The sequence below is a fragment of the Acinonyx jubatus genome, chromosome E3, assembly GCF_027475565.1.
Source record: "Acinonyx jubatus isolate Ajub_Pintada_27869175 chromosome E3, VMU_Ajub_asm_v1.0, whole genome shotgun sequence".
In the NCBI taxonomy this organism is placed as follows: domain Eukaryota; kingdom Metazoa; phylum Chordata; class Mammalia; order Carnivora; family Felidae; genus Acinonyx; species Acinonyx jubatus.
The window spans coordinates 15138894-15164469 of NC_069398.1; the positions used below are offsets into that span (position 1 = coordinate 15138894).

Below are 25576 nucleotides of genomic sequence, written 5' to 3' on the forward strand. Positions count from 1 at the left end.
GAACCCCTTTTGCCTGGCGGTTCAGTGGCACAAGGAGGGCAAAATGTCCAGGTGCCGTTTTCATCTTCCAGTTCAGCGGCCTGATGTGTCTCCTCGTAGAAGCGTTTTCTCTCTCTTGAGGACTAAGGTCTCCAAATCTGTAGAGTTGCTGGAACAGGAAGCAAGAATTCTGAGTGGCTTGTCAGGTATAACAGAGAAACCATGCTGACTCTCACCTTCTGATTCCCAGACCTCTGTGTTCTGGTGATGTGGGTGGCAGTGTGTGCCATGAAGCAGAAGCCCGTCCTTGAAGGATGTTGTCTCCCGACTTGGTTTGTAACCAGTTCTACCTGTCAGTTTGGCTAGCTACTTTTGGGTGACGGCGTATGTGGTCAGACCGCTTGATCCACGGGCGTGATCCCATGACCGTCCTCCCTTTGCTCTGGAGTGAGTTCCATGGTCAGACACAGTGCTGTGGGGATATAAGGCCTTCTGCCAGACTGGGGATGGCAGAAGCTTTTCAGGCAGGAAAAACAAATCCGTATCCGGACCGTGGGTCCGTTCTGTGAGGAGGAGGCCCTGCCTCCTCCATGGCTCACTGAATGGCACGCGAGTCGCTGTGCTGTTGTGCTGGTGGCACTTGGTGGAAATCTGTCCGCAGAGCGGTGTCTCACTAGAGACTCTGCTACAGAGCCACGTGGAGGGATGGGGGGGGGGGATTCTGGGGGCTGCCGGGAGCACATGGAACTTCCTCCCACAGCGTCTCTCCGGCGCCCTCTACCGACAGAGCCTCTGCACCAACTGGCAAAGGAAAAACTGTAAAGAGCCCAGGTGCGCTTTGACTGGGCAGTCAGAAAGGGTGAATTTGGAGCTGAGAGACAGTAAACAATACGTGGTTATTATTAAAGATGAGATACATATAGGAATAAGAAATTGAGTTTGAGGTTGCAGAGAAGGCAGAATGTGGACCGTAATGGGAGAGGAAGACCTGAGAGAGGAGAAGGTGTGAGCCTGTCTTGTCTCCAGTTTCCCCATCTGCTGAATGGGGGCGAGAAGAGTAGGGTTACCAGCATGAAATTAGAGCACACGTTTGGGACAGTGAGTGCCCGGCACATCGCGCGCCTCTGTCCCGATGGCGCGTTCTCGTGGCGGCTGTTTTTGTTATTTGTAACTGGAAATTGTTTTTATTATAAAGTTTAGGTTAAAGATGACCAAAGACATCTTAACCTATTTACTTCAGGTTAATTGGTTCAGTAAAACAGCAGCGTCTGCTAAACCCAACTTTACTTGTGAGGAATGCAAGATTTACTAAATGCAAGTGCATTTTTCACATGTCCTTCTCAAGGCAGAAGTCCTCCCTCAGGGAGGAAATGTTTTGCTTTCTACTGTAAATTTATCTGAAGCCAACTGAATCGTCTTCCTACATGGTAACATCATTTCCTGCCTTTATTAGGAATGTTACAAGACAAACGAATGGACATAGATAAACATAGCCTAAATATTGGTGATTACAATCGAACGGTCGGGAAAGGCCCTGGTTCTCGGCCTCAGATTTCCAAAGAGTCTTCCATGGAGCGCAGTCCTTATTTTGATAAGGTAAGTTGTTTGTTTGTTGTTTGTTTGTTTGTTTGTTTGTTTCCCCCCTGTGGCTAATAACCAGTACACTTAATGGCATAATTTTCTCATTAGTGGTTAGGGCATTTAATGTAAGGTACTGCTTATAATCCAGTGCCAAATCCTACTACTGGATTTGTAGTTCATTCTCCCTTTTATGTTTCAGTTTAGCATAGGGATTGCATTTTGTATTTTCTTCTGAATCCCGTAAAATGTGTTTGGTTCTTTTTATGTACTCTAGAATTAACACTAATCTGATCTCTTCTGTTCTCTACCTGTTTCCTGTTGATGCTGGAATGTCATGTGACTTCTCTTCTGTTCCTGCAATGATTTCTCCCTTCTACTTGTTTGCTTGGCTGGTGTTGCACATCTTTCTGTCTGTCCAATCAGGATGGCATTGTAGCAGATGAATCCCAAAACATGCAGTTTATGTCCAGTCAAAGCATGAAGCTTCCCCCTTCAAATAGTGCACTACCTAACCAGGCCCTTGGCTCCATAGCAGGGCTGGGTATGCAAAACTTGAATTCTGTTAGACAGGTAAGTCCACGCGTGTATTTTAGGCTCTCTGTTGAATGCTTTGTAGAAGTAATAAGATCTCTCTTACTTGTAGTTACTGTGTTTAAATCAATATTACAGTGTGGTATTGCGACGTCCGTCCCTAAAGAATCCCACTGGGGTTCTGTTGCTGTCGTTTGGTTTTGCAGAATGGCAATCCCAGTATGTTCGGTGTTGGAAACACAGCAGCACAAGCCCGGGGCCTGCAGCAGCCTCCAGCACAACCTCTTAGTTCATCTCAGCCTAATCTCCGTGCTCAAGTGCCTCCTCCATTACTCTCCCCTCAGGTAGCGACTGCGGGCGTGCTCTCCCCTGTGTACCTGGAAACACTTGGTATTTGAACGAGACAGTTAGGTGCTCCTCATCACGTCGACTGGCCTCTTTGAGACGCAGCTAATGCAGAATTAGCTGTCCTTACGAACGGATGTGGGTTGGGTCAAGAAAATGAGTCCAAGTTCAGTCACACCTGAAATTTACCACTATCTTCCGCAAAACACGTTGAGGGGAGGAAGACAACAGCAAAGTAAATTGGCCGCTTTAAGATTTCACCCCTGTCCTCTTGTAGTTAACCCAGAAAAGTTTATATGAACGATAAAGCAAAGCAAGAACTTAACCAACCTTCCATGGTAATAGTCCACAGATTTAATTGCTCTATTGACAAGTCAAACTACACAGCACGTTTAGTTAGTTTTGAGTTATTTGATCAACGTTATTAACTTGCCGTTGTGATCCTAAGGTTCCAGTTTCATTGCTGAAGTATGCACCAAACAACGGTGGCCTGAATCCGCTCTTTGGCCCTCAACAGGTAGCCATGCTGAACCAGCTATCCCAACTAAACCAGCTTTCTCAGATCTCCCAGTTACAGGTGAGTCGGTTAACAGTCCTATTCAGTGCAAGTCTGTTGAGCGTCTACTGTGTGCTAATAAACCCAAGACTCTGCGGGAAGCGTGGCAGCAAACAGTGGGTGCCGTCGCCCCCAGGAAGCTTACAGTCTGTCGGGGAGGACAGGTCGTGAGCTGGAAAGGCGGGATGCTCTTCGAGCACCACCCAGTCAGATCTGGGATGGCGGAGGGAGTGGGATGGGGGCGGGGGGGGGGGGGTGGGGTGGGGACATGTCCCTCCCGAAGCGCAGGTAGTTTAGACCGAACCAAAGACCGAATTCAACAACGGCCTGAGGCCAGGGAGCCCCAGGAGGAGGGTACGCCAGATGAGGCCACGCCTTAGGTCCACCTGCAGCCATCCCGAAGCTTGCTCTATGACACGACTCTGACGAGACGCTGACGGCCTTTTCGCCATCTCCCCTCCAGCGATTGTTAGCGCAGCAGCAAAGGGCGCAGAGTCAGAGAAGCGTGCCTTCTGGGAACCGGCAGCAGCAAGACCAGCAGGTAGATCGCACCCTTCTTTCCCCTTTTGCTTCGCTTGCGCTGAACTCACTTCATTCGAGCTTGTGACAAGAGAGGCGAAATGCCTGTATCAAGATACAACCAAATATGTGATGCGTTAAGTCTCCTGTTTGCCCGGAGGTCGTGTTAACTGGAGTATGGTGATTATTCACCTTCCTGCCGGGGAGGAGGGGAATTCGGCAGTTGAGGGGGGAATACCTGGGTATCCCTAAAGACTTTCTCTCCAGTGTTTCCCGATCACTTGGTTGTTTTCAGGGTCGACCTCTTAGTGTGCAGCAGCAAATGATGCAGCAGTCTCGCCAACTGGACCCCAACCTGTTGGTGAAGCAACAGACCCCGCCAGCTCAGCAGCAGCCACTCCATCAGCCAGCCATGAAACCTTTCCTCGAGAACGTCATGCCCCACACTACACCCGAGCTGCAGAAAGGGCCGTCACCAATAAATGCTTTCAGCAACTTCCCTATAGGTGGGTTTCTCCTTGGCCGGGGCATTCACCTGACACCAGGAGCCGCTGCCTGACGTCTTCTCCCTTGGCGGCACAGTTCTGTCCCCTCGGAACCACACCGGCTCTGTGGCTCGTTCCTCTCCGGGAGCTGCCCTGCCTCTCCCAGGGTCAGCCTATCTCCCTGCTTCCAGGAAGGCCTCTCTCCATTCCAGAAAACCATGCAGTTTCAAAAACTCCCTGCTCATTTAAAGTGGGTTAGAATAAAGGTGAAGTTGCTCTCGAGCCCCAGGTGGTTTCCTCGTAGAGTGTGTGGGAGGGGGGGGGGGGGGAGGGTGGTTAGTAACCACATGCCAGAGACACCCGGAGCGGTGCCGCTTTGGGGAATAACTGGGATGAGTGGCTTCTGTGGGGCAGCGCCTGAAATTGTCACGATTGTCTGAGTCTTTAGGGGTGATTTCTGGCATGAGTGTTGAGTGTAGGACACAGAGGCAGGAGGGTTGCCTCTGTTGCCCTTGCAGTAGCTCCCCTCTTCCTTTCTTTCCCTGTCTCCCTCTGGAAACTTCAGGCTTGTATGTTTTCCCCCTCCCTGGGTCTCTTTTCTCTTTGTGCCTTTGATTATATTTTGAGCCTTGATTGTTGACACTCTGTTGATTTTGCTTTTGCTTTCTCTCTTTTCCCTTAAAATGGCTTCTCGAAAGCCAGCTTGATTGGTTGCCAGCCCAAGTGTGTTGAAGACAGCTAACGAGCTAGCCTGCTCTTGGCCGTGGGCGGGGTGGGGCCTGCTGTTGCCCTGCTTCGCTTCACTCTGGCTCCCCCTCCTATTGCTGTGGACTCTCAGCAAGGACAGAGAGATACATTTTCCTGGTTAAGAGGTCTGCCTAACCCATACCAACACAGCATGGTTGTCTAAATCAGGCATTGGCAGACTGGAGCCTGTTGGCCACATTTGGCCAGTGGCCTGGTTTTGTAAAGAAAGTTTTATTGGAACACAGCCATGGTCTTTTGTTAATGTATTTTCTGTGGTTGCTTTTGTGCTAAAACAGAGTTGCACAGAGACCCACAGAGGTGGCCCACGGAGCCTGAGATACTCATACTTACTATTTGAAGCTTCACAGAAAAATTTGCCGAGTCTTGGGTCTGGTTGATGAGTCCAGAGAACAGCAAATGTAATTGCTCTCTTCAAAAAATTGGGATGATATTAGAGAATTTATGTTATTGAAGTTTGTTTTCAATCTTTTATTTATTTTTGAGAGAGAGACACAGAGTGTGAGCAGGGGAGGGGCAGAGAGAGAGGGAGACACAGGATCCGAAGCAGGCTCCAGGCTCTGAGCTGTCAGCACAGAGCCCGACGCGGGGCTCGAACTCACAAACCGTGAGATCATGACCTGAGCCAAAGTTGGTCACCTAACTGAGCCACCCAGGCGCCCCACGTTATTAAAGTTTTTAAGTTTGACCTGATACCACGTGGACTGTTGTCAAACCCAAGTATTTAAAACTATTTGTTTTGAAATTTTAAAATACGAACCACCTGGCTATGTGGCCAGAGATCTGGCTCCCATTGAAAAGTGTTCATTTTTAACAAGAATCTCAGATGATTCTGGTGTTGATGGTCCCTGGATCACACTTAAGAAACCCTGGATTAACAGTCAGTTTTCTGACCCACAGTATGCAAGATGGAAATTTCCATCCTGTTCCAACAGAGAATATCTGAGTGTGATGTGTTTCATCACCAAAGGTCAAGCAAGTTGCTCCTTGAGATATGGGAGTCTCTAAATTATTAGAGCAGGACGTTTTTACTTTTTTTTTTTTTTTAATGTTTGTTTTACTTTTGACAGAGAGAGAGCACAAGTGGGGAAGGGGCAGAGATCGAGAGGGGGTCAGAGGATCCAAAGCAGGCTTCGCACTGACAGCAGAGAGCCTGATGCGGGGCTCAGACTCACGAACCATGGGATCGCGACCTGAGCCAAAGTCAGATGCTCAACCAACCGAGCCACCCAGGCACCCCAGGACATTTTTGCTTTTCAGTGACGGTGTCCTTTGGCTGGCAAGCCAGTTGAAAACTTTTGTTTATAAGCAAAAGATAGCTGAACATGATTCCCTATGTTTCTTCATGCGTGGTGCTCTTGGAGGATAGCTAAAGAGATCTATTTTATTGGAGATAAACTTTAATATTGAGCTTCCTTAAAATTGTCTCTTTTTACCGGGGAAATTTGTTTGTTTGTTTATCGTTTGAGAGAGAGCAAGCACAAGAGGGGCAGAGGGAGAGAGAGAATCTTAAGCAGGGTCCACACTCAGCATGGAGCCAAATGTGGAGCTTGATCCTACAACCCTGAGATCATGACCTTAGCCCGAAATCAAGAGTTGGATGCTCCAACTGCCTGAGCCACCAAGGTGCCCCACCAAGGAATTTTAAAATAATCATATTCTATAGAGAAATAGTTTTCCACATTAACACAATTATAGTTTTAACAGTTTCATGGTTTGAAAACATTGGGTTATTGAATATTAGAATATCTATTGAGGATTTCTACACAACCTTGGCCAGGGGCCCAGAGTGTTCTGCCTACCTTGTGCTTGTCTGTAATCATTTGGCTGTGCACATTTGTAGGGTGATACCTGCTAAGGAACAGTCCCAGGTCACGGGATTAAAAACATTAGATTAGCTACATGTTTTTTTCTAGAAAATGGAGGTCGTGGTATTGGAAGGAAAACATGTTATATTTTATAAAGTGGTTTTCTATTAAAATATTGTTTTGTTTTTAGGCTTGAACTCAAACTTGAATGTAAATATGGATATGAACAGTATTAAAGAGCCACAGTCAAGACTAAGGAAGTGGACTACAGTGGACAGCATTTCTGTGAACACATCTTTGGATCAAAACTCCAGCAAACATGGTATGAAATACATTCTTACATGTTGTACTTAAAAAAACAAACAAAACAAAACCCTGTAGAATACTAAATTCAGGCTTTTATTTTATCTTAAATGTCTGTATTTGTAGCCAAATCCACTTAGACCCTTTCCTCATTATTAAAAAGTGCTTATTAGTTATTAAATCTTAGTTAAATTTTTAAAAAGGCACAATTAACACAATTAATGATTTTGTACAAAATCAAGATTCAGTATACATTTGTGGTTTAAAAATTTGTCCCTCTTTAATGGTCATTTAGGTTTTTGCAATAGATTTGATCGTTCTAGTGTTCTACTTAACATTTACTTAACTTATGATGGGGAGGGTATTAAAAACTCCCAGCATAATTTGATTTCTGTCAGTGTTTTGTATAATGGCACATTTTCTTCATGTATTTTGTTGCTTTGTGTAAATCATATAGATTCAATATTATTGTCTTTTCATCCGTTAATTACATTTTTTTTTTTTAGAAATATAATTTTCAACCTATTTAACATCAATCCATCTAGCAAATGTTAGTGGAACATTTTCTGCTTTCCAAAGGACCGTTCTTGGCCACCTGGATACACATGCACACGCACGCACACCATTGAGCATAGATGAGCCAGGAGCAGTACTTGCCCTGAACGGAGCTCTTTGGTTTGGTAGCAAAAGTCAGCACGTGACAGCTTTTACACCCTGTGGTAGGTGCCAGGAACACGGACGGACTGAGATGTTGGCACACGTGGGATGGCAGTGTGCGGTCCACTGTTGGGGGGTGGCAGGGGGCAGGAACGACAACCTTTCGGTGCGCTGGGTCTGGAAAGGCTTTTATATGGAGACTAAGAAGCGGGTCTTCAGACCACATGAAGGGGTAGAGAGAGGATGGCAAAAAGAGTAGAGCATTTGAAAAGTTCAAACGCAGGACAACCCACGGGGTTCTGTTATGCACACGTGTCACGGAGGTGAGGGGGAAAAGGGAGGAAGAAGAATCTAGGACAGTAGAGGCCACAATGAGCAAATCACAGACCACTTTGTGCCGTAAATCATCTTAAATTTTCAACCCAGAGACGCAGAAGACTCCAAGCAGTGTAAGTGAGGCAGAAGGCAGTGGATGAGGAGAGAGTGCACCAAAAACAGCCTTAGAATTAAGGATGGAAGGGCTGGGTAACTAACTTAAGTCCTTGTGCAAATACATGATTATCCGTAACCCACCTCCTGCCTCTCTCCTTCAGCCCAACCCCTTGACCTTTAAGACTGGGCTTGGGGCCGGGTGCCTGGGTGGCTTAGTTGGTTAAGTGCCCAACTCTTTTTAAAAAAAAGAATTTTTTTTTTTTTTAATGTTTATTTATTTTTGAGAGAGAGAGAGGGAGACACAGAATCTGAAGCAGGATCCAGGCTCTGTCTGAGCGGTCAGCACAATGCCCGTTGTGAGGCTAGAACCATGAGATCATGACCTGAGCTGAAGTTGGACGCTTAACCGACTGAGCCACCCAGGCGCCCTGCGCCCGACTCTTGATTTTGGGTCAGATCATGATCTCACAGTTCATGAGATCTAGCCCTGCATCAGGCTCTGCCCTGACAGCATAGAGCCTGCTTGGGATTCTCTCTGCCCCTCCCCTGCTGACACTTTTTCTGTCTCTCAAAATAAATAAACTTTAAAAAGGGGGGGGGTAACTCCTGGGTGGCTCAGTCGGTTAGGTGTCCAACTTCGGCTCAGGTCACAATCTTGAGGTTTGTGAGTTGGAGCTCCACGTCGGGCTCTGTGCCGGCCGCTCAGAGCCTGGAACCTGCTTTAGATTCTGTGTCTCCCTCTCTCTGCCCCTCCGCTGCTCCTGGTCTCTTTCTCTCAAAAATAAATAAAACATTAAAAAAAAATGTTTTCTAAAGAAATCAGGAATAGAGGCCAGCACTCAGAAGAAAAATCTGAGCTAGAATAAGGTTTGGTATTCATCAGAATGTTGAGGTCATGGACATGGACAAGGTTGCCCAGAGCAGTGGAGCCTAGAAAAGAACAAGGACAGCCTCCGGGTGTGGCTCTAGTGAAAGGAGTAGCTGGAGAGGTCAGATGTAGAGAGCCAGAGAAACGCTTCTGTCATATGGTTTCTGTCTTCTCGGGGTAAAATGGAGTTTTCCATGTCTGCCCTGCTTATCTGAGCCTCAATTTCTTTGTAAAAATGACCTCTTGCCTTCCGTGCACTGCTGTGGCAGGTGTCACATCCCTCATGTATCCTACAGTGCTCGGCATACTGACCCAGGGCACGCTGGTACATGGTGTGTGTCACATAAATGGGGTCCTCAGCATAGATTTTAAAGTCACATACACTTAGGATTTCATCCCAGTTCCTAAACTCCTTAAGCCACAGTGTTTGCACCTGCAAAAGGAAATGAGACCTCCCAGAATTGTTAAAGGGACTGAATGCAGTAACAGCTGTCAAGCTCTTCCCTTGTGGCTTGGCACCTGGCCTGTGGCCATTTGGGCGGCGGGGCCTTCCTGTAAGCAGCCCATTCCCGTGTGTCCTTCATTGGCTTCAATTAATCAAATGATTTTGTATTTATATTTTATCTTCTTTTACAACTTAATGTTGATCTTTTTTTTCCACTCATTTTATCGCATGGACTGTTTTTGCAGAAATCTGCAGTGTAAGCAGTAAATTCTTAAGTTTTTTAGTTACTAGCTTAAACAGTAAATACTTTTATTCCTATATATGTTCTAGGAAAGTGCTCTTCTTCCGAGTAAGGAAGAGGTTGATCCTTTTTCTTTGCTCCAGTCTAGATCCCTGCTGTTCTTTATTTACTTAATTTGATGCTTGAAACTTAGTCATTCTTTCTTTTCTTAAAAATATTTCTATTAGTTATACAAATTACTTAATATTTACATGCTTCTCTGCTCCCAGAATGTTCTCCTTGTCTGTACTTGAGCAGGTGGCATAGCTGACAGTAACTAACCCAAGACCAGTGGTTTTGTTTCATAGGTATTATTTCGATATCTCCAGACTTACATTTCATCCCCTTAAAAATTAAGAATGGGGCACTGGGTGGCTCAGTCAGTTAAGCGACCGACTCTTGCATTCAGCTTGGACCGTGATCCCAGGGTTGTGGGATTGAGTCCTGTGTTGGGCTTCGAGCTAAGCATGGAGCCTACTTAAGATTCTCTCTCTGTCTGTCTCTCTCTCTCTGCCTCTCTCTCTGTCTCTCTCTGCCCCTCCCCCTGGACCCCCTGCACAGGTTCTCCTTCTCTCTCAAAAATTTTTTCAGAATCAAGAATGTTTGATGTATTCTGTTTTGTTGGTTTGATTCTTTCTTTGTCGTTGTATTTTTTCCTCCTTTGTAAAAATGGTTTCGGAAATACTTCTTGACCCGGTTGTGGTTTTGGTCTTCAGCTCCAGAAGGAAAGACGGTTTGATATCTGTATGTGAGAGCCTGCTAAATGTCGAGTCTTAGAGTGTTGGCTTTTTCAAAAAGCTTTGCAGTCTGTGTAAAGAAGTGCTTTTTCTTACACTACTACCCTCCAGTTCCTCACACTCTCACTTTCTCCCCTCCCGGGGCTGCTCCTTCCTGATCGGTGGCTCCTGCTGGCCTCTCTCCCAGCGGAGACTCGGAATCTTATTTGTTGGCTTTGTTTTCCCCTTTCCTTATATTAAGAAGAGGGAGAGGAATGTTAATCATCCTATTCCCATTATTGATAGTTCACTGTGGTTTCCCTTTCTCACTTATAATAAAATTCACACCTGGCTGTCGGTGTTCAGCTAGGTGCCAGCCCACGTGTTATGTTTTGTTAGACCCTCACGATTTTGAAATCATCTTTTTCAACATCCGTGTAAACATTCAGAAAACTTCACGCACAAATTCAGACTTGTGGCGTCTCTTAGAAACAAGCGCAGGCCTGGCGGCACGGAGCTCCAGAGCAGTGCACACCCGGAGCGGGGTAGCTGCCTGCTGGTGCGCTCGCTGCCCCGCCCCGTGGTCCCCACCACCCCCACCCCTGCCCAGCCCCGGGTGGCAGCATTTGCCATTTGCGTTTGCACGTACTTGGGAGTGCGGGGCTTGTTCCGTTTCTCTTCGCCCTCCCCTCACGCCTGTGCCCTCCCTTCCACTGGGGGAAAGAGATTTTCCTACGGTCCCTAACCAGAGAGATCTCGCTCTCTAGTCATGCTCCCATTTGGGGAAGGACCATGGGAGTTTGCCTGTAGCCAACCTCCCTCACTTCTTCATCAACCCTGAGCTCATGTTGGCATTTGTGCTTCCGTGTTGTAGAAGAGAGGGGCTGTTGTCCCCTAGCAGTGGAACGGGGTAGAGATCATCTTTAAGGGGGAGGGATGTGATGGTAGTGTTCAGGCTCGCGTCAAACCCGAGCTGAGGCTGGGGAAGGGAGCCGCCTGTGGGGAAGGCTTTGGCCAGCATTGACTGCTCACAACACTGTCTGAGATGGGGTCTCTGTTTATCACCATAGAGAGCTAGTAATAAGTTACTTGTGGAGCAGAGAAGAAAGGGCGAACCCAGGAGACCTTCTGTGTCAGAAGTCCCCAAGACCACTTTCAAGGTCACTGGTTTGCCAGAAGAATTGACAGAAGTCAGGAAAGCTGTATGACTCATGGTTATGCTTTATTACAGCAAAAGAATACAGACGGAAGTCAGCAAAGGAAAAAGGCGCATAGGGCAGAGTCCAGGAGAAGTTTCCTGTTGTCCTCTCCCAGTGAAGTTTCACGGACTTCATTCTCCAGCCACAATGTGTGAAACCACATACAAAGCATTGCCGCCCAGAGAGGCTCACACAAGCCTTGGCATCCAGGGTCTTTATCGGGGGGTCAGTCACATAGGCATTAGCACCTGCGTGGTTGTGTTACGCGGTCTCCAGCCCCCGCAGACCTCTCAGAGATCTGATAAAAATACTGTGTGACCCAGGCCTCGGGCAGACAGAAGTAGATGTTCACCAGAAGTCACCTTGTTACCAGAAATGATCTGGCTTGGCTGAGGTGCAGGGTATGCAAAGGTACTCTTATCTGCAGGATATGCTGTGGGCTTGGAGGAGCCCAGGAGTGAGGGAGGGCCAGTCTCGTAGCTCTTTGTAATGTGTACTCTGGGCCTACTGTCCTAACTCTTTACTGCACACCTTCCGGAGTAAGAAAAGACAGATTCATTAAGTGAGGTAGGGTGGAATGGCAAGGACATCTGACCAGGAAGTTGTGCGTGCGTCGCAGAAGGGTTGGACCAGGTTATCTGGGAAGCTTTATGGTCTTAAGATCCTACAACTAGAAGGCAGTTGATAAAATCTTTTCCCCTCATCAGCACCCAGCACGTTGTTCTGTGGTGGGGGTACATATATAGAATATTTATTTCTGTCTTGGGGTTGGGGCAGTAGCTGAAGGATTCCAGAAGAAGGTTGTGATCTCTTAAGCTGAGATACGAAAGATAACAGGAGTTAACGAAGCAGAGGTGATGAGAGGGGAACCCAGGGCTGATGGGTGGAGGCCTTATAAATGATTGAAGAGTTTAAGTATTCCCCCCTCTGCAATGGAGACCTGGTGGAGACCGTTCAGCTGGGAAGTGGCATGTTTTGTGTTTGGGATTACTCTGGCTGCTTTGTGGAGACCTGGGGAGTGGAGATCAGCTGGGGCGAGGAGATCAGCTGGGAAACTTCTGTGCCTGATCCAGAGCTTAGCCAAACAGGAGACAGTGTAGCCTGACCCAGTGTAGTCATTACTCAAGAGCTATATGATCATTTCACAGTACATAAGAGCATCAAATTCTCACGTTGTGCACTTGAAACTAACACAGTGTTATACGTCAGCTATATCTCAGAATTTTTTGAAGACGAGATTAAACAAGTTACAAAGACACCCACTGAAACAAAAACGTAAGCCTTCCACATTTTCAGAAAAGAGAAAAACAGGTACCATATTTTTAGAGTTTTTAAGGAATCTATAAAGAAATCAGGGCTCCTGGGTGGTCAAGTCAATTAAGCACCTGACGGTTGATTTCGGCTCAGGTCATGATCTCACAATTCGTGATTTTGAGCCCCAAGTCTGGGCTTTGTGCCGACAGCATAGCGCTTGCTTGGGATTTTCTCCTCTCTCTCTCTCTCTCTGCCTGTCCCTGCTCTCATTCTCTCCTCCCTCTCCCTCCCTCTCTCTTTCTATCAAAATAAGTAAACTTAAAAAAAAAAAAAATCTGTGAAGAAATAAAAGGCATCATATAAAATAATATGAGAAACTAGAACCAAAATATATATAAAATTGATAAGCATAAATGAGCCAAAGTAATTTATCAAAATAAATTCAGATTGAATCATAAAGCAAAATCCAACTCTTTGCATACAAGGGACCCAAAACAAAATAATTCAGAAATCACTGCATTTGGGGGACCTGGGTGGCTCAACCGGTTGAGCATCCAATTCTTGGTTTCAGCTGAGCTCATGATCCCAGGGTCATGGGATCAAGCCCCAAGTTGGACTGAGATTGGAGCCTGTTTGGGATTCTCTCTCTCCCTCTTCCTTCTGCCCTGCCTTCACTCGCTCAGCAGCATGCGCGTTCTATCAAAACTAAATTGTTGCAGTTGTGCAAAACACAAAATTGTAGGAAGCAGAATTGATAGGACTTGGTGATTTAAGATAATGGCCGGGTGGGTGGTGGGGTGAGCGGGGGGGGGGGGGGGGGGGGGGGGGGGGGGTTGGGTGGCAGCCAGGAGAGCCTCTCTGCTTTCTAACCTAAGCAGCATCAAATCTGTCCCTCTGATTAACACGTTTGTGACATTCGGTCCTCTCCACTGGATTTGTATCTTGAAACTTTATTTGACTAAACTTGGCTTAAAGGTCAGTTTGCTAGTTTGTGAACCTTGGACTGATGATTATCAGAAATGGAAGGTGAAGTGGTCACATGGTAGAAAGAACATCGAACCCCGAATCAAACAGACCTGAATTCTAAGTTACATTTGCCACTCAGTGGCATATCACATTTGGAATTTTTCTTCAGCCTGGGAGTGGTAGTTGACCTGATGGCAAAATGGCAAAATAGACACAGACCTGGGATTTGAGACCTAGCTCTGCTATTTATTAGCTGTTGGCAAGTAACTCAGCCTTTACCTGCTAAATGGGAGTATAATAATCCCTCCTATGGTGTTTGGAGGGTGAATAAGGCAACACCTCAGAAGCACTCAAGCACTAGGACAGGGTGAGACACTCGTGCCCAGGCGGTGTTGGCCTGCCTTACGGTCACTGCTCACACGCCCCGCCTCTAAGACACAGCATTTCGGTGGCATGAATCCAGCTCCGCTTGCTTCAACTACACCTGCTGCCTATACAATCTCACTTCCCATCTTCCGCACCTTCTCCCATGAAGTGATTAATAGAAGGTAGTTAGGGGCCCCCGCATAGTTCAGTTAAGTGTCTGGCTTTGGCGCAGGTCATGATCTCACGGTCCGTGGGTTCAAGCTCTGCGTCAGGCGCTCTGCTGTCAGCAAAAAATAGACAAGGTATATCTATTAAAAATAAACAGGGGCACTTGGTGGCTCAGTTGGTTAAGCGTCTGACTTTGGCTCAGGTCATGATCTCACGGTCTGTGAGTTCGAGCCCCACGTCGGGCTCTGCACTGACAGCTCAGAGCCTGGAGCCTCCTTCCAATTCTGTGTCTCCCTCTGTCTCTGCCCCTCCCCGACTCATGCTCTCTCAAAAAAATAAATAAAGATTAAAAAAAAATTTTAGTAAGGCAAAACAAAGATCAGCGTGGAGAATAAATCATCAGGAAACAAGTGACCATTTCTAAGTGAGCATAAATTGCCCTTTTGTGGGATTTCACACTCAATTTTGATAACAGGTAGCTTCACTAATGTGGTATAGTCACGAGGGGGTGTGTATAAGTAGAAATATAAACATCCTGAAAAAAAAGGATATTTGTCTGCGTTACATGCATAGCAGTCTCGATTCTCGGGTCCACCTCTTTGGCACTCACAGTGTTCCCCACCGTCGTTCTTCCTTTTCCACGGTTCTTTTCTTCTCTGCGTCACTCCTCATCACCCCTTGCCCATCCTCCCCCCACACACACCTCCTGGACAGAGACTTCACTGTGCTCGTTCTCCATTTAGGCCAAGATACCAGTGTTTTAACGATTTGAAAATAAGTGTGTACTCGTACCCGGGTCACTTGTTGATGGCTCTGGTCCTTATTATCCTTCCGGAAATAAAATTCACGATGATAATTTCCAGATCTCAGTACATGAGAGCGTGAAAAGTGACTGACGTCTGGGCGAGTGCAGAGCCTTGTTTTCGCCTTGCCTTTTCACATGGCCTGCAGAACACAACTTGGAACCCGCAGACCCATGACGAGTTCTGTCTTGCTGTTGGAGAAACCGCAAGAAATAAATTCACGCGTATATTTTGCCTCGCGTTTACTGCCCTGTGTCTCCCTCTGCAGGTGCTATTTCAAGTGGTTTCAGGCTGGAAGAGTCTCCGTTTGTTCCCTATGACTTTATGAACAGCAGTACTTCTCCAGCCAGTCCTCCAGGTTCGGTAGGAGACGGCTGGCCACGTGCCAAATCGCCTAACGGCTCTAGCAGTGTTAATTGGCCACCAGGTAAGGTGCTGCCGGCTTCCTCCGTGAGGGTTTCTTCCCGGTAAGGTTGCGTTATCTCTAGGGGTTGTAGGTTCCGCTGTAGCCCAGTCCTGGGCCGAGGGTGGGGGGGGCACGGATAGGACGCATGGAAAGCTGAGCCTCAGGTCTTGGGCCAGCGAGCGGGTCTGGCCCGTTACCAGTGCCCCCGTGCTCCAGGCGGCGAGAGCGGAGTCAGTCCCGCAGGCCAGCGTGAGAATAACGCAAAACCTCCGTTCGTTGTTCCTCTTCGCCGTGTTGGGGGACCAACTTGACCGTGTGTTCTGTGGGCTGAGGAGTCACCAGAAATGTGGTTACGGCCGCCTTTTCTGTTGCGTTGCTGGGGCTTGTGATTTAATAAAGCGCTTTAAAATGTTAGTGTTTAAAAATACGCAAGCGCAGAGAAATTATTTCACTAGCAAAGATGTGCAAATTATTCATAAGCAGCAGCTTATGTTACACTAATTATGGTAACTGAATCAGGAGAATTGCGTGGGCTTTAGGAATAAAAGTTTTGGATATTTAATAACGGATTTTTAAGTGACAAATAAGCCTGAACCAATTTTACGTATTTCCTTCCCAGAATTTCGCCCTGGTGAACCATGGAAAGGTTATCCAAACATCGACCCTGAAACTGACCCTTACGTCACTCCTGGCAGTGTCATAAACAATCTTTCAATTAATACTGTGCGGGAAGTTGACCACCTCAGGGACAGGAACAGTGGTACGTAGGCGGCACAAGTCAGAATTTCTGAATGATGCTGGATGATATGGTTTAAGAATGGTTCAAAGCAGATGTGAAACTTACAGCACAGCACCCGACATCCAAGGGAATAGTGAACATAAAAAGAGAATTCGCCATTTTCCCAGAGGTGACTCTTTGCCACTTTAGAAACGATGGGGACTTATTAGCACCTGATATGGTAAACAAACATATTCACTGCATCAGTTAACACAAGGCTCCAGCGAACGTTTGCTCTCCAGTAATTGTAGTAACAATTAAAAGGTGTTTATCTGCTTTATATGTGGCTTTATATGTGTTGACATGGTTAAGAAACGGGTGCTTCTTTTTGTAAAAGATTTTCTGTCGTTAATTGTTTATGCACTCTGGGTGTTAAAGGACTTCGTGGGAAGAAGCAGTTGAGCTTTCCTTGTTTTTCCGAGAGTGAAAATTAAGGCCAAGTTAAGGGTCCCGCTCAGACACACGTTTTAGTGGGGTATCAGAGGAAATCGTCCCGCCACCTACCATAGGGTTATTCTTCAGCCCAGTTGCAGGGTTCTGTGCACACTCCCGGAGAAGGATGAATGAGATGGAAGCATTTTCCCTTTCTGAAACCTGTATCCTCCTACTCCGCTAGCCCGCTTATAATAAAATGTAAAGCAGTCAGCATTTTACAGTAAATGCATCATTCGTGAACAGGTGTTGGCCATATCACAGTGGTAAGGACGGCATCCTCCTCGTTGTAAAATGGCTGAATTTAGGCCGCTGTGTAGAAGTAGTGGACGTACCCACTGCTCTCCCAGAGGAAAGCGGGACAGAGCCAAGCGTAGGGCCTCACAGCTTCTTAACGGAAGCATCCGGTCGGTGGCTTGCAGAAACGGGCTTCTTTTTGTACAAGATAGCCAGAAGAGGAGTTTGGATTCGATGTTAGAAGAAGCACACCATTGAAGGTTTTGAGCCCCAGACTTGCGGTCGCAGGTGGGCGGGCGGGCGGGCTGGCTGCGGCGAGCAGGGGGGACTGGAGTGGGAAGCCAGGACAGAGCGGTCACGGTCCAGCCCAGAGTAGCGAGTGGTGCTGGGCAGGGGGCGTGTACCAAGAAGTCCCTGGAGCTGAGACGGGGCTTGGGGGCGGGAGGATCGAGCCCTCCTGGAGCGGGGACTGGGACTAGGAGGCCCGCTGTCCCCGAGCGTGTCACGGATAGTGACACGGACAGTGCTGAGAATCAGGCGGAGGAGGGGAGCCACGTCCCCGAGCCGCAGCAGGATGATGAGCGGACAGGAAGGTGCGGTCGTGGGCACGGGCAGCGGCCCCGGACCCTGGCGTCCGCTTTCCTTTCTTGGGCCGTGCTGTCGCGTTGCAGCCTCACCAGGTGCTTCTGCTGCTTCTCAGGCACCACGTACGTCCCTTGATCTGGGGATGACTAATTGGGCTCTTCCCCCACGTAGGGTCATCCTCATCCTTGAACACCACGCTGCCTTCAACTAGTGCCTGGTCATCCATTCGTGCCTCCAACTACAACGTTCCCCTCAGCAGTACAGCACAAAGCACTTCAGGTGGGCTCGTCCGGGCTTGCCGAGGCCCCGTCCGAGCGGGTGGGGGGGCCCTCTCCTTTTTGTCTAAAGGCTTTTCAGGGAGGGAGGAGAGTATATTTCTGAGCCTGGGAAAGCACTTGTAACCCCATTGATCCCTTTTTCAAATGGACCGCACCCAGCAGTCTTTTCCGAAAACAGCCTGCTGTCACTCCTGTCTGAGAGCCAGCTTAGTTGGTGCGCTTTCTCTCAAAGCGCTTCTCCGATGAAGAAGCTTTTATTTTTGTAATTTCTAATCCTTCACAGATTGATAATTGTATTAAGTGTAGGAAACCTGAACTTGGAGTTGCTGGAAAAGTGCAAGTTGTGGCAATGTCACGTTGCTGTCAGTTTACAGACACTCACTCTGAATTTCTGTACTCGGCTGTCACACACCAGTAGGAAACTGTTGTGACCAGGCTTCTGACCACACTCAAAGTCACGCTGACTTACAGGACGTGCACGTTATGAATCAAGTAGAAAAATGGTGGACAGTGACAGAAGTTATAAAATTCTCCATCCTCTTGCACCCCCGCCCCCCCCCATGGTTTTTTAGCATTATTTTGAAATAGTTTACCGTGTGCCTGATCCCGCACACCCCGATTGTCACGAGGCTGCATGCTTCAGGAAGTGAGCTTGCTGGCTTTTTTTTTTCTCCCCCTTTCTTTTTTAAGCCACACAGGTCTAGGTTTGAATCCTGGCTGTGTGCGGGACCCATAGGCAAGTTGCTTAACCTCTGTGCTCCTCGGTAGGATGTGTGTCGGGACTAGAGAGAGAGCACACACCAAGTGCCCAGCAGCTGGGCGCTTAGCGCACACAGGCCCCCAGTGAACGTCTGCGGTGGAGACCCCCTGAGGAGACCGCCTGACTACTATTGTGGTCCTTTTTCCTGTGTGTAAACCAGAGAGTTCTAAAATCTATGTAATGATCCATGTGGCGGTCTCGAGTGGCTCAGTTATGGTCATGAAGGGAATGTGCTCCCAGTTGCTATTTTAATGTAATTCAGAGTGTTTTTAGCTTTGTTTCAGTTTCGATTACAGTAATGTACACTGGGCTAAGAATTTCACAAGTCTTGAAATTATTAAGAATATTAGATGAATGGTCTGAGTTGTTTTGAGTCAAGGGAGCAGTTTCATTTTGGTTTTTGTGGTTTTTGGGCTGTTTAGTTTGATTTGGGGATTTTTGACAGTCTTTTGATTGGTTTGCTTTTCGTGGAAGAATGGGTGCTATCATTATTTAAATTTTCTCTTTTCTAAAAGTATTATCTTCCCCCCCCCTCTGCTGTGTTTTCTCCCTGTGAGTAGCCAGAAATAGTGATTCCAAATTGACATGGTCTCCTGGTTCAGTTACAAACACCTCTCTGGCTCATGAGCTGTGGAAGGTCCCTTTACCACCTAAAAACATCACTGCTCCGTCCCGCCCACCTCCGGGACTGACTGGTCAGAAGCCACCCTTGTCTACGTGGGATAACTCTCCCCTTCGTGTAGGTGGAGGATGGGGAAATTCTGACGCCAGGTATACCCCAGGTAAGATGGAGGGGATGTGCAGGGTGGTCTCGTGTGCTTTATTTGCTGAACAAGAACCGGCACGAACAGTTGAGTTTAACAGAGACCGAAGTAGCGTATGTTGCGTTACCCTCTGTGGAGCAGGATTAGACCTTAAATAAACACACGGTTCTCCGTCATCGCCATCTTCCGCAACTTCCATGTTTTTGTCACTCTTAAATTTTACTTTAAGTTGTGTCTGGTTTACTTAGGAACACTTATACCCAAACACACACAACAGTCAGTGGCACGGTTCACGACACGGGCATCACCTCTCTTTGAGAGGTTCCTCGGGAACGCATCTGAAACCGTACGACAGCTTCCGGGTCGCAGCAGCCCGCAGAGGATCGCCGTGTCACAAAGACACGTAGAGGCTGGGCAAGATGGAAGCAGCCCGCCTGGCTTTGCAAACTGGGCCCTGTTCAGGGAAGCCTGGCCTGTGATCCAGATTATGCTGACCTTTGCTGTTTCAGCAGGGGCACACGAGGGTGAAAGGCAGTGCTGACTTAACCCCGTGGGGCCAGCAGGCACAGGGCAGCCTGTCCCAGGACACCGCCACACACGCCTCCCCTCCTCCCTTCCCCTAGCACGGGATTTGGACGGGCGTTGTGTCCCCGCCCTGACACACACACTCACACAGCCACAGATTTAACTCAGAGCTGTGTACCGATTCTACCAGTAAATACAGTTCCAGTCTTCATTCTCCCCCAGGCCCAGAACTGTAGCAGCCTTCCCATCTCTAGGCTGAAAAGAGTAGTAAAACCTCCCAGTGATTTCTGATCTTTACGCCCGTGACTGGCTGAAAGAAAGCTTGGCAGTGTTTCACTTGGGGGGACTTTGGGGGGGGGGGGAGTTTTAATTACATGAAAAGAACACTTGAATGTGTTCCAAGCTGCTAAATGCCAAAGAATGTCATTGGTGTCGGGTGTGTGAGTGGATCTTTCAGGCCCCAGGCATGGCTGGGCGTGGCCAAGTGGCTGGTGGCAGTACCCAGGGAGGGGAGATGGTGAAAGTGGCCCGGGACCCCCACCCCCTTATGAGGGTGGGTGCAGTTGAGGGTGAATAAGCCACGCAGAGCAGAGGGAATAGCATGTGCCCGGGGCGCAAATGCTCCTGGGCGGAGTCACTAGAGATGCAGGGGGAGAAAGGAGCAGGCAGGAGCCCTGTCCCGCGGCATCTTCCCGAGCCATACTGGAGACTCTGTGAGGCACCCTGGATACCCGTAGGGATGACTTGAGCATGTCTTAGTTCTGGGAGCGGGTGCCCTGGGGCTGAGCCGGAAGGCCAGGCTCGGGGCTCCTGGCCCCCCCAGGCAGAAGCGGGAACGTCTGGGCCATTGCAAGCTTTCTCTTTGTAACTGAAGTGCAGCTGACACACAGCCCTGCAGTGGCTTCTGGTGCAGGACGTATGATACAGCAATCCTGCACGTCACTGCTCGCCACCGGTGTGGCAACCGTCTGTCCCCATACGCTGTTCCGGTGCCACTGACCGTGTCCCCGATGCTGTGCCTTTCCTTCCTGTGCCTTATTCATTGCACAGCTGGAAGCCTATGCCTACCCCCCCCCCCCCACCCCCCGCGAAGTTGCCCACCTCCGCCCCTTGCCATGGCAGCCAGCGGTTTGTTCTCTGTACGTATAGGTCTGGTTCTGCCTTGTGTGTTCGTTTGTTTGTTCTGTAAATTCTGCATGTGGGCGAAATCATACGTGTTTGTCTTTCTCTGTCCGATGTATTTCGCTAAGCATCGTACTCTCTAGCTCCATCCGTGTTGTTGCCATCCATACGCGGCAGCATCTCTTCCTTTTTTGTGGCTAAGTAATATTCCGTTGTGTGTATAACCACATCTTCCTTATCCATCGTCTGTCGATGGATACCGATTGCAAGCTTTTAAGTCCCCTTAGAGCTTCACGCTCTGTACGACAGGCATGCAGAGTCACGGAAGGATACCCGAGGTCGTCCCAAACTGAGGCCCTTCCCAGAGAGCACCCTTTTGAGGTAGTTTTAGCTTTACAGTTGAAAAGGTCGCAAAGGGATCTCGCCTGTTGTACCTCACCCGCCTGCCAAGTGATGAGCTGGGGGGCTGTCTGAGCTCACTCTCCCCAGAGGCAGAGCCACGTGTCCCAGGAAGTCAGGCCCAGTCAGAGCTGGGGTGAGCTGGCATTCTGAGCCTGGGGGGAGAGCACCCCGTGTACGAGTGCAGGTAAGAGGAAAGTGATGCGCGCCACGGGCCCAGGTGATGCTCCTGAATAGCTGTCATTTGACTGGGAAGTGTGTGTCCTAAAAGACATTCAGGCCACAGCCTTGGAAAACTGACTCGCCCTTTTTTGTCCTTAGGTTCCAGCTGGGGTGAGAGCAGCTCAGGGAGAATAACAAATTGGCTTGTTCTAAAGAACCTTACACCTCAGGTAAGAGTTCCAGGCATCCTGGCTGCTGGGCACACGCCAGCCGGCACAGGAGCAAAGGGGTCCAGTCTGCTTTGAGAGGAGGTTCTGCCCAGGCCCGCTAAGTGGGACAAAGCAGATGTCAAGGCCGGGCAGAGGACACAACAGGGCACGATCTTCAGATGCCTCAGGCAGGTTATGGTCCGACCTGGGTTTTTTGTTTTTTTTTTTTTACCCTGTGAAATGTACCCAGGAGTACCGGTTCCTCGGGGTCTGCATTTCGTAAGGGCATTTGAAGCAGTTCGGAGCAGGTGGTCCTGGTCCTTCCTGCACTCGAGAAACCCTGGTCCACCCTCTCAGACTAGAACATTTCCTTAGTCCCCGGACCACCCTCCTCTGGAGGCCGGATGTTAAGAGCCCACCCCCTCCTCTCCCAGGGAGCAGTGCCTTGATGAATCCTGTCCTCAGGGCAGGGAAGAGAGAAGACACGAAGCCACAGCAGGGGCATATGGCTAACTAAGGAAGTGGGGATCTGGGGAGTGTCCAGGAGTCTAGAGGCCACAGAGGTACGGCTCTGGGACCAGTGGAGGTGGGGAGGGGGGCACTGTACCCCATCACAGCAGTGAGCCCCAGTGACCAGTGGCAGCAGGAGAGAGAGCAGCGGTGTCCCAGCCGGGGACAGCCTCCCTGGACGGTCCCCGTGGCGCTGGTCTGACGGGCGGCTCCCCACACTGTCTCCTAGATCGATGGCTCAACTCTGCGTACTCTGTGCATGCAGCACGGCCCACTGATAACATTCCACCTGAACCTCCCACATGGAAATGCTCTGGTCCGTTACAGCTCAAAAGAAGAGGTAGTGAAGGCACAGAAGTCTCTGCACATGTAAGTTCCGGCCGGTGCAGGACGCCCGCAAAGCGTCCTCACAATGCAAGAGTTTGGGGTTCCCTGTGCGAGGGCACAGCCGGTGACACTGTGCGGCGTCTCCGGGCCCGCGTGCGGGGCCCCGCGGTGAGAGCGCCTCACAGGGCGGCAGCCTCGCCGTGTCTCAGGCTCCCGGGTCAGTACTCGGAGGCGAAACGTCTTCCGCCACAGTGGCCCCCAGACCTCTTCAGTCGCCTGTAGGAGACCGGAGCCTTGGTCTTGGTGGCACAGCCACACCCCCGGGGCAGCTTTCGCCCCGGCAGCCGGCCTGTCGCCGCCGCCTCCCCGCCTCCCCTGACCCTTGGAGCAGAGGCTGAGTTCTCCCCCCACTTGGGGTCAGACCCCTCGACACCCTGAGTTTTCACCACGCCCCGTGTCTCTTCCCTCCAGGTGTGTATTGGGGAACACTACTATTCTTGCTGAGTTTGCCAGTGAAGAGGAGATCAGCCGTTTCTTTGCACAAAGTCAGTCTCTGACCCCTTCTCCCGGCTGGCAGTCTCTTGGGTCCAGCCAGAGCCGGCTGGGCTCCCTCGACTGTTCGCACTCGTTCTCCAGCCGGACCGATCTCAATCACTGGAATGGTGCTGGGCTGTCGGGAACGAGCTGTGGAGACCTTCACGGCACTTCACTCTGGGGGGCCCCCCATTATTCCACAAGCCTGTGGGGGCCTCCCAGCAGCAGCGACCCCCGGGGAATGAGCAGCCCGTCCCCCATTAATGCTTTTCTTTCTGTTGACCACCTGGGTGGGGGTGGAGAGTCCATGTAGCGCGTAGACGCAGACTCAAGAACTGTGACCTCAAGACGCGAAAGAAAGGAGCACTAAGTTGGGCTCGCCGCCTGCAGCCAGGGGCCACCTGTGGGAACAGCTATTCTCTGCACATTTTCCACTTTGTTTTCCCTGAAACATATCAGTTTGAATACTTGAATCATGCAGGCCAATATTATAATGTGAAAAGGTATCTATCTATTTACACTCCCAAATAGCGCCATACATGCTAAACCGTATAGAATGAGCTCACGTGTATAGTCATCATGTTTAGCCTTTGGGTTTGGTTTCTTTTTGTTTTTTTTGTTTTTTGCCTTCCTTGTTTCCCTCCCCGTCCCTTACCCCATTTTCATTTTCTTCCCCCCCCTTTTCTTTTTTTTCTTTTTCTTTCCCTTTTTTTTTTTTTTTTTTTTTTGGCAAAACCATTTTTTTGGGCTGATAATGTATGAGCTTTTAACTTTGCACTGAATGATGTTCTCTCCGTCTCATCGGCAATATGGGGGGGCAGCTGTTCCAGTGTAAATGTTTACTCAAGGATGTTCTTAAAAGGTGTGCGCTCTCTACTATGCCTTGATGTTTGCCTACCTTATTGTGGTGTTGTGGAGTTTAAAACATCGAGTTCTGATGCTGACTTAGGACTATAATGAAAGTATTGCACCAGTGTTTTCATGTTCTAAAACTAAAGAATTTCGCTCTGCAGTTTGAAAAACTGTGGCCACAGCTGTGACTTGCAGCCCCCCCTGCCACCCAGGACGGGCCCTGCACTTTGAATAGGCTTTCCATTTTGTTTTGAAGGTTCCCACGTTGAACCTTCTTGTTTACAGATTTTTTTGTTTTTTTGAGAAAAAAAAAATGTTTACTCTTCCATCATTTAAAAAAAATGTAAAAGACAAAAAAAAAAAAAATGGAGGATGATTTACAAGATGCTTTCTATCTCTGGGAAAAAGGAGCAGCATTTGGCCATGTTCTTTTGTTTTTCTATTCCTGTCCTAAATCGAAGAGCATGGTTCTCAGGAAAACCAGTTCCCCAGTTAGGAAAAAATAAAAAAATAAAAAATTAAAAAAAAAAAAAAACCTCCTTGTAGTTTCTTATAGGAAAAAAAGAAAACCCCGACTTTTAGCACTGATACTACACATTGCTCTGTTCAAGAATTTTCTCTGCCAAAAATAAAAAAAAATAAAAAAGAAGAAAAAACAAAAAAAACGCTTGAAGCTGGAGTCGACATTCTGCTTTCAGATGCTGTCTTTTTATTAGTGAGTGATGATGGTTTGCTAATAATCAATAGGTGATAATAATTTTTGTAATCCCATCAAGTGGCTCTCTGTTTCTGCTCTCTTGTGACTGTGTTAATGTTGAACTGTTGTACCTTAAAGCCGAAATCAGTAACTATGCATACTGTAGCCAAGGTATTGGGCTCACAGAATTGTTCGTTGTATAAAGATTTTAAATGTTGTTGCAAACTAACGAGTTACACCGTTTTTAAACTTCCTTTCTCTCCTCGCCCCCCCCCCTTTTTTTGCCCACAAATGGTATTATAATGCTTGCTTAGTCAAAGAAGACGGGCCAAACGAGGGTAAACATTTTAACAGCGCAGAATTTGCCATCATTTCATTGCCTTGATGCTGTTTGTGTCCTAAGATGCAAAAGAAGTCAGTGGCTTTTAACTGTTTACAAATAGAATGTGATTGTAAAATGTACAGTTTGGTTGTGTTTGAATTATGAAATCCCTCCCAATATAATAAACCATGACTTTTTGGCTGCTCAACATTAATTGTCTCTTTTTTGTGAATTTATTTGTACGCTCTTTTTTTACAATGAACGTTTCAACGTTGCTGTGTATGAGGGTCCTCATAGAGCAACCGAGTAAAAATCTAAGCAAATATTTGAACATTCTATCCGAACTTCTCCACAATTTCACCCTGAAATAATGTGAGAACAATGGGAAACTGTAGCTTGCTCCTCCCTACCCTCTTTGAGCATCTTTGGGATCTGGTTGCTCAAAGCTCTTCTGTGACTTCATCTTCCCCACCATTTGTGCCCACCTCAAGCCTCAGCAAGAGACCGTTTGGAACATGAAGCTTAATGACTTGACAGTGTTCTAGTGTCAAACTCATACCTCTGTTACAAAACGAGAAACGCCACAACCTGGACTGGCCTTTTTCTCCCCCCTTCACGGCCCTCTGTCCCGGCCGCGGGAGCTCGGGGGCA

At 48.2% G+C, this 25576-nt stretch overlaps 1 protein-coding gene across 11 annotated transcripts in view; it reads left to right on the forward strand.

Annotated features, from left to right (window-relative positions):
• The window catches only part of TNRC6A (trinucleotide repeat containing adaptor 6A), a 98401-nt gene extending 73960 nt beyond the window's left edge, over positions 1-24441 (forward strand). For 8 of the 11 annotated variants that reach the window (XM_053213439.1, XM_027043002.2, XM_053213444.1 and 5 more), the window contains 14 exons: positions 1433-1575; positions 1984-2130; positions 2298-2435; positions 2885-3013; positions 3456-3533; positions 3807-4017; positions 6760-6891; positions 15295-15453; positions 16052-16192; positions 17636-17743; positions 19063-19284; positions 21634-21704; positions 22423-22562; positions 22992-24441. In XM_053213439.1, coding sequence (XP_053069414.1) covers positions 1433-1575; positions 1984-2130; positions 2298-2435; positions 2885-3013; positions 3456-3533; positions 3807-4017; positions 6760-6891; positions 15295-15453; positions 16052-16192; positions 17636-17743; positions 19063-19284; positions 21634-21704; positions 22423-22562; positions 22992-23367 — 2195 coding nt within the window. In that variant the 3' untranslated portion in view covers positions 23368-24441. Of the gene's footprint in view, positions 1-1432; positions 1576-1983; positions 2131-2297; positions 2436-2884; positions 3014-3455; positions 3534-3806; positions 4018-6759; positions 6892-15294; positions 15454-16051; positions 16193-17635; positions 17744-19062; positions 19285-21633; positions 21705-22117; positions 22247-22422; positions 22563-22991 lie in introns of those variants that run through there. The other 3 variants (XR_008294671.1, XM_053213440.1, XM_053213441.1) reach the window with 3 other exon arrangements.
• The last annotated feature ends 1135 nt before the right edge of the window (positions 24442-25576 follow it).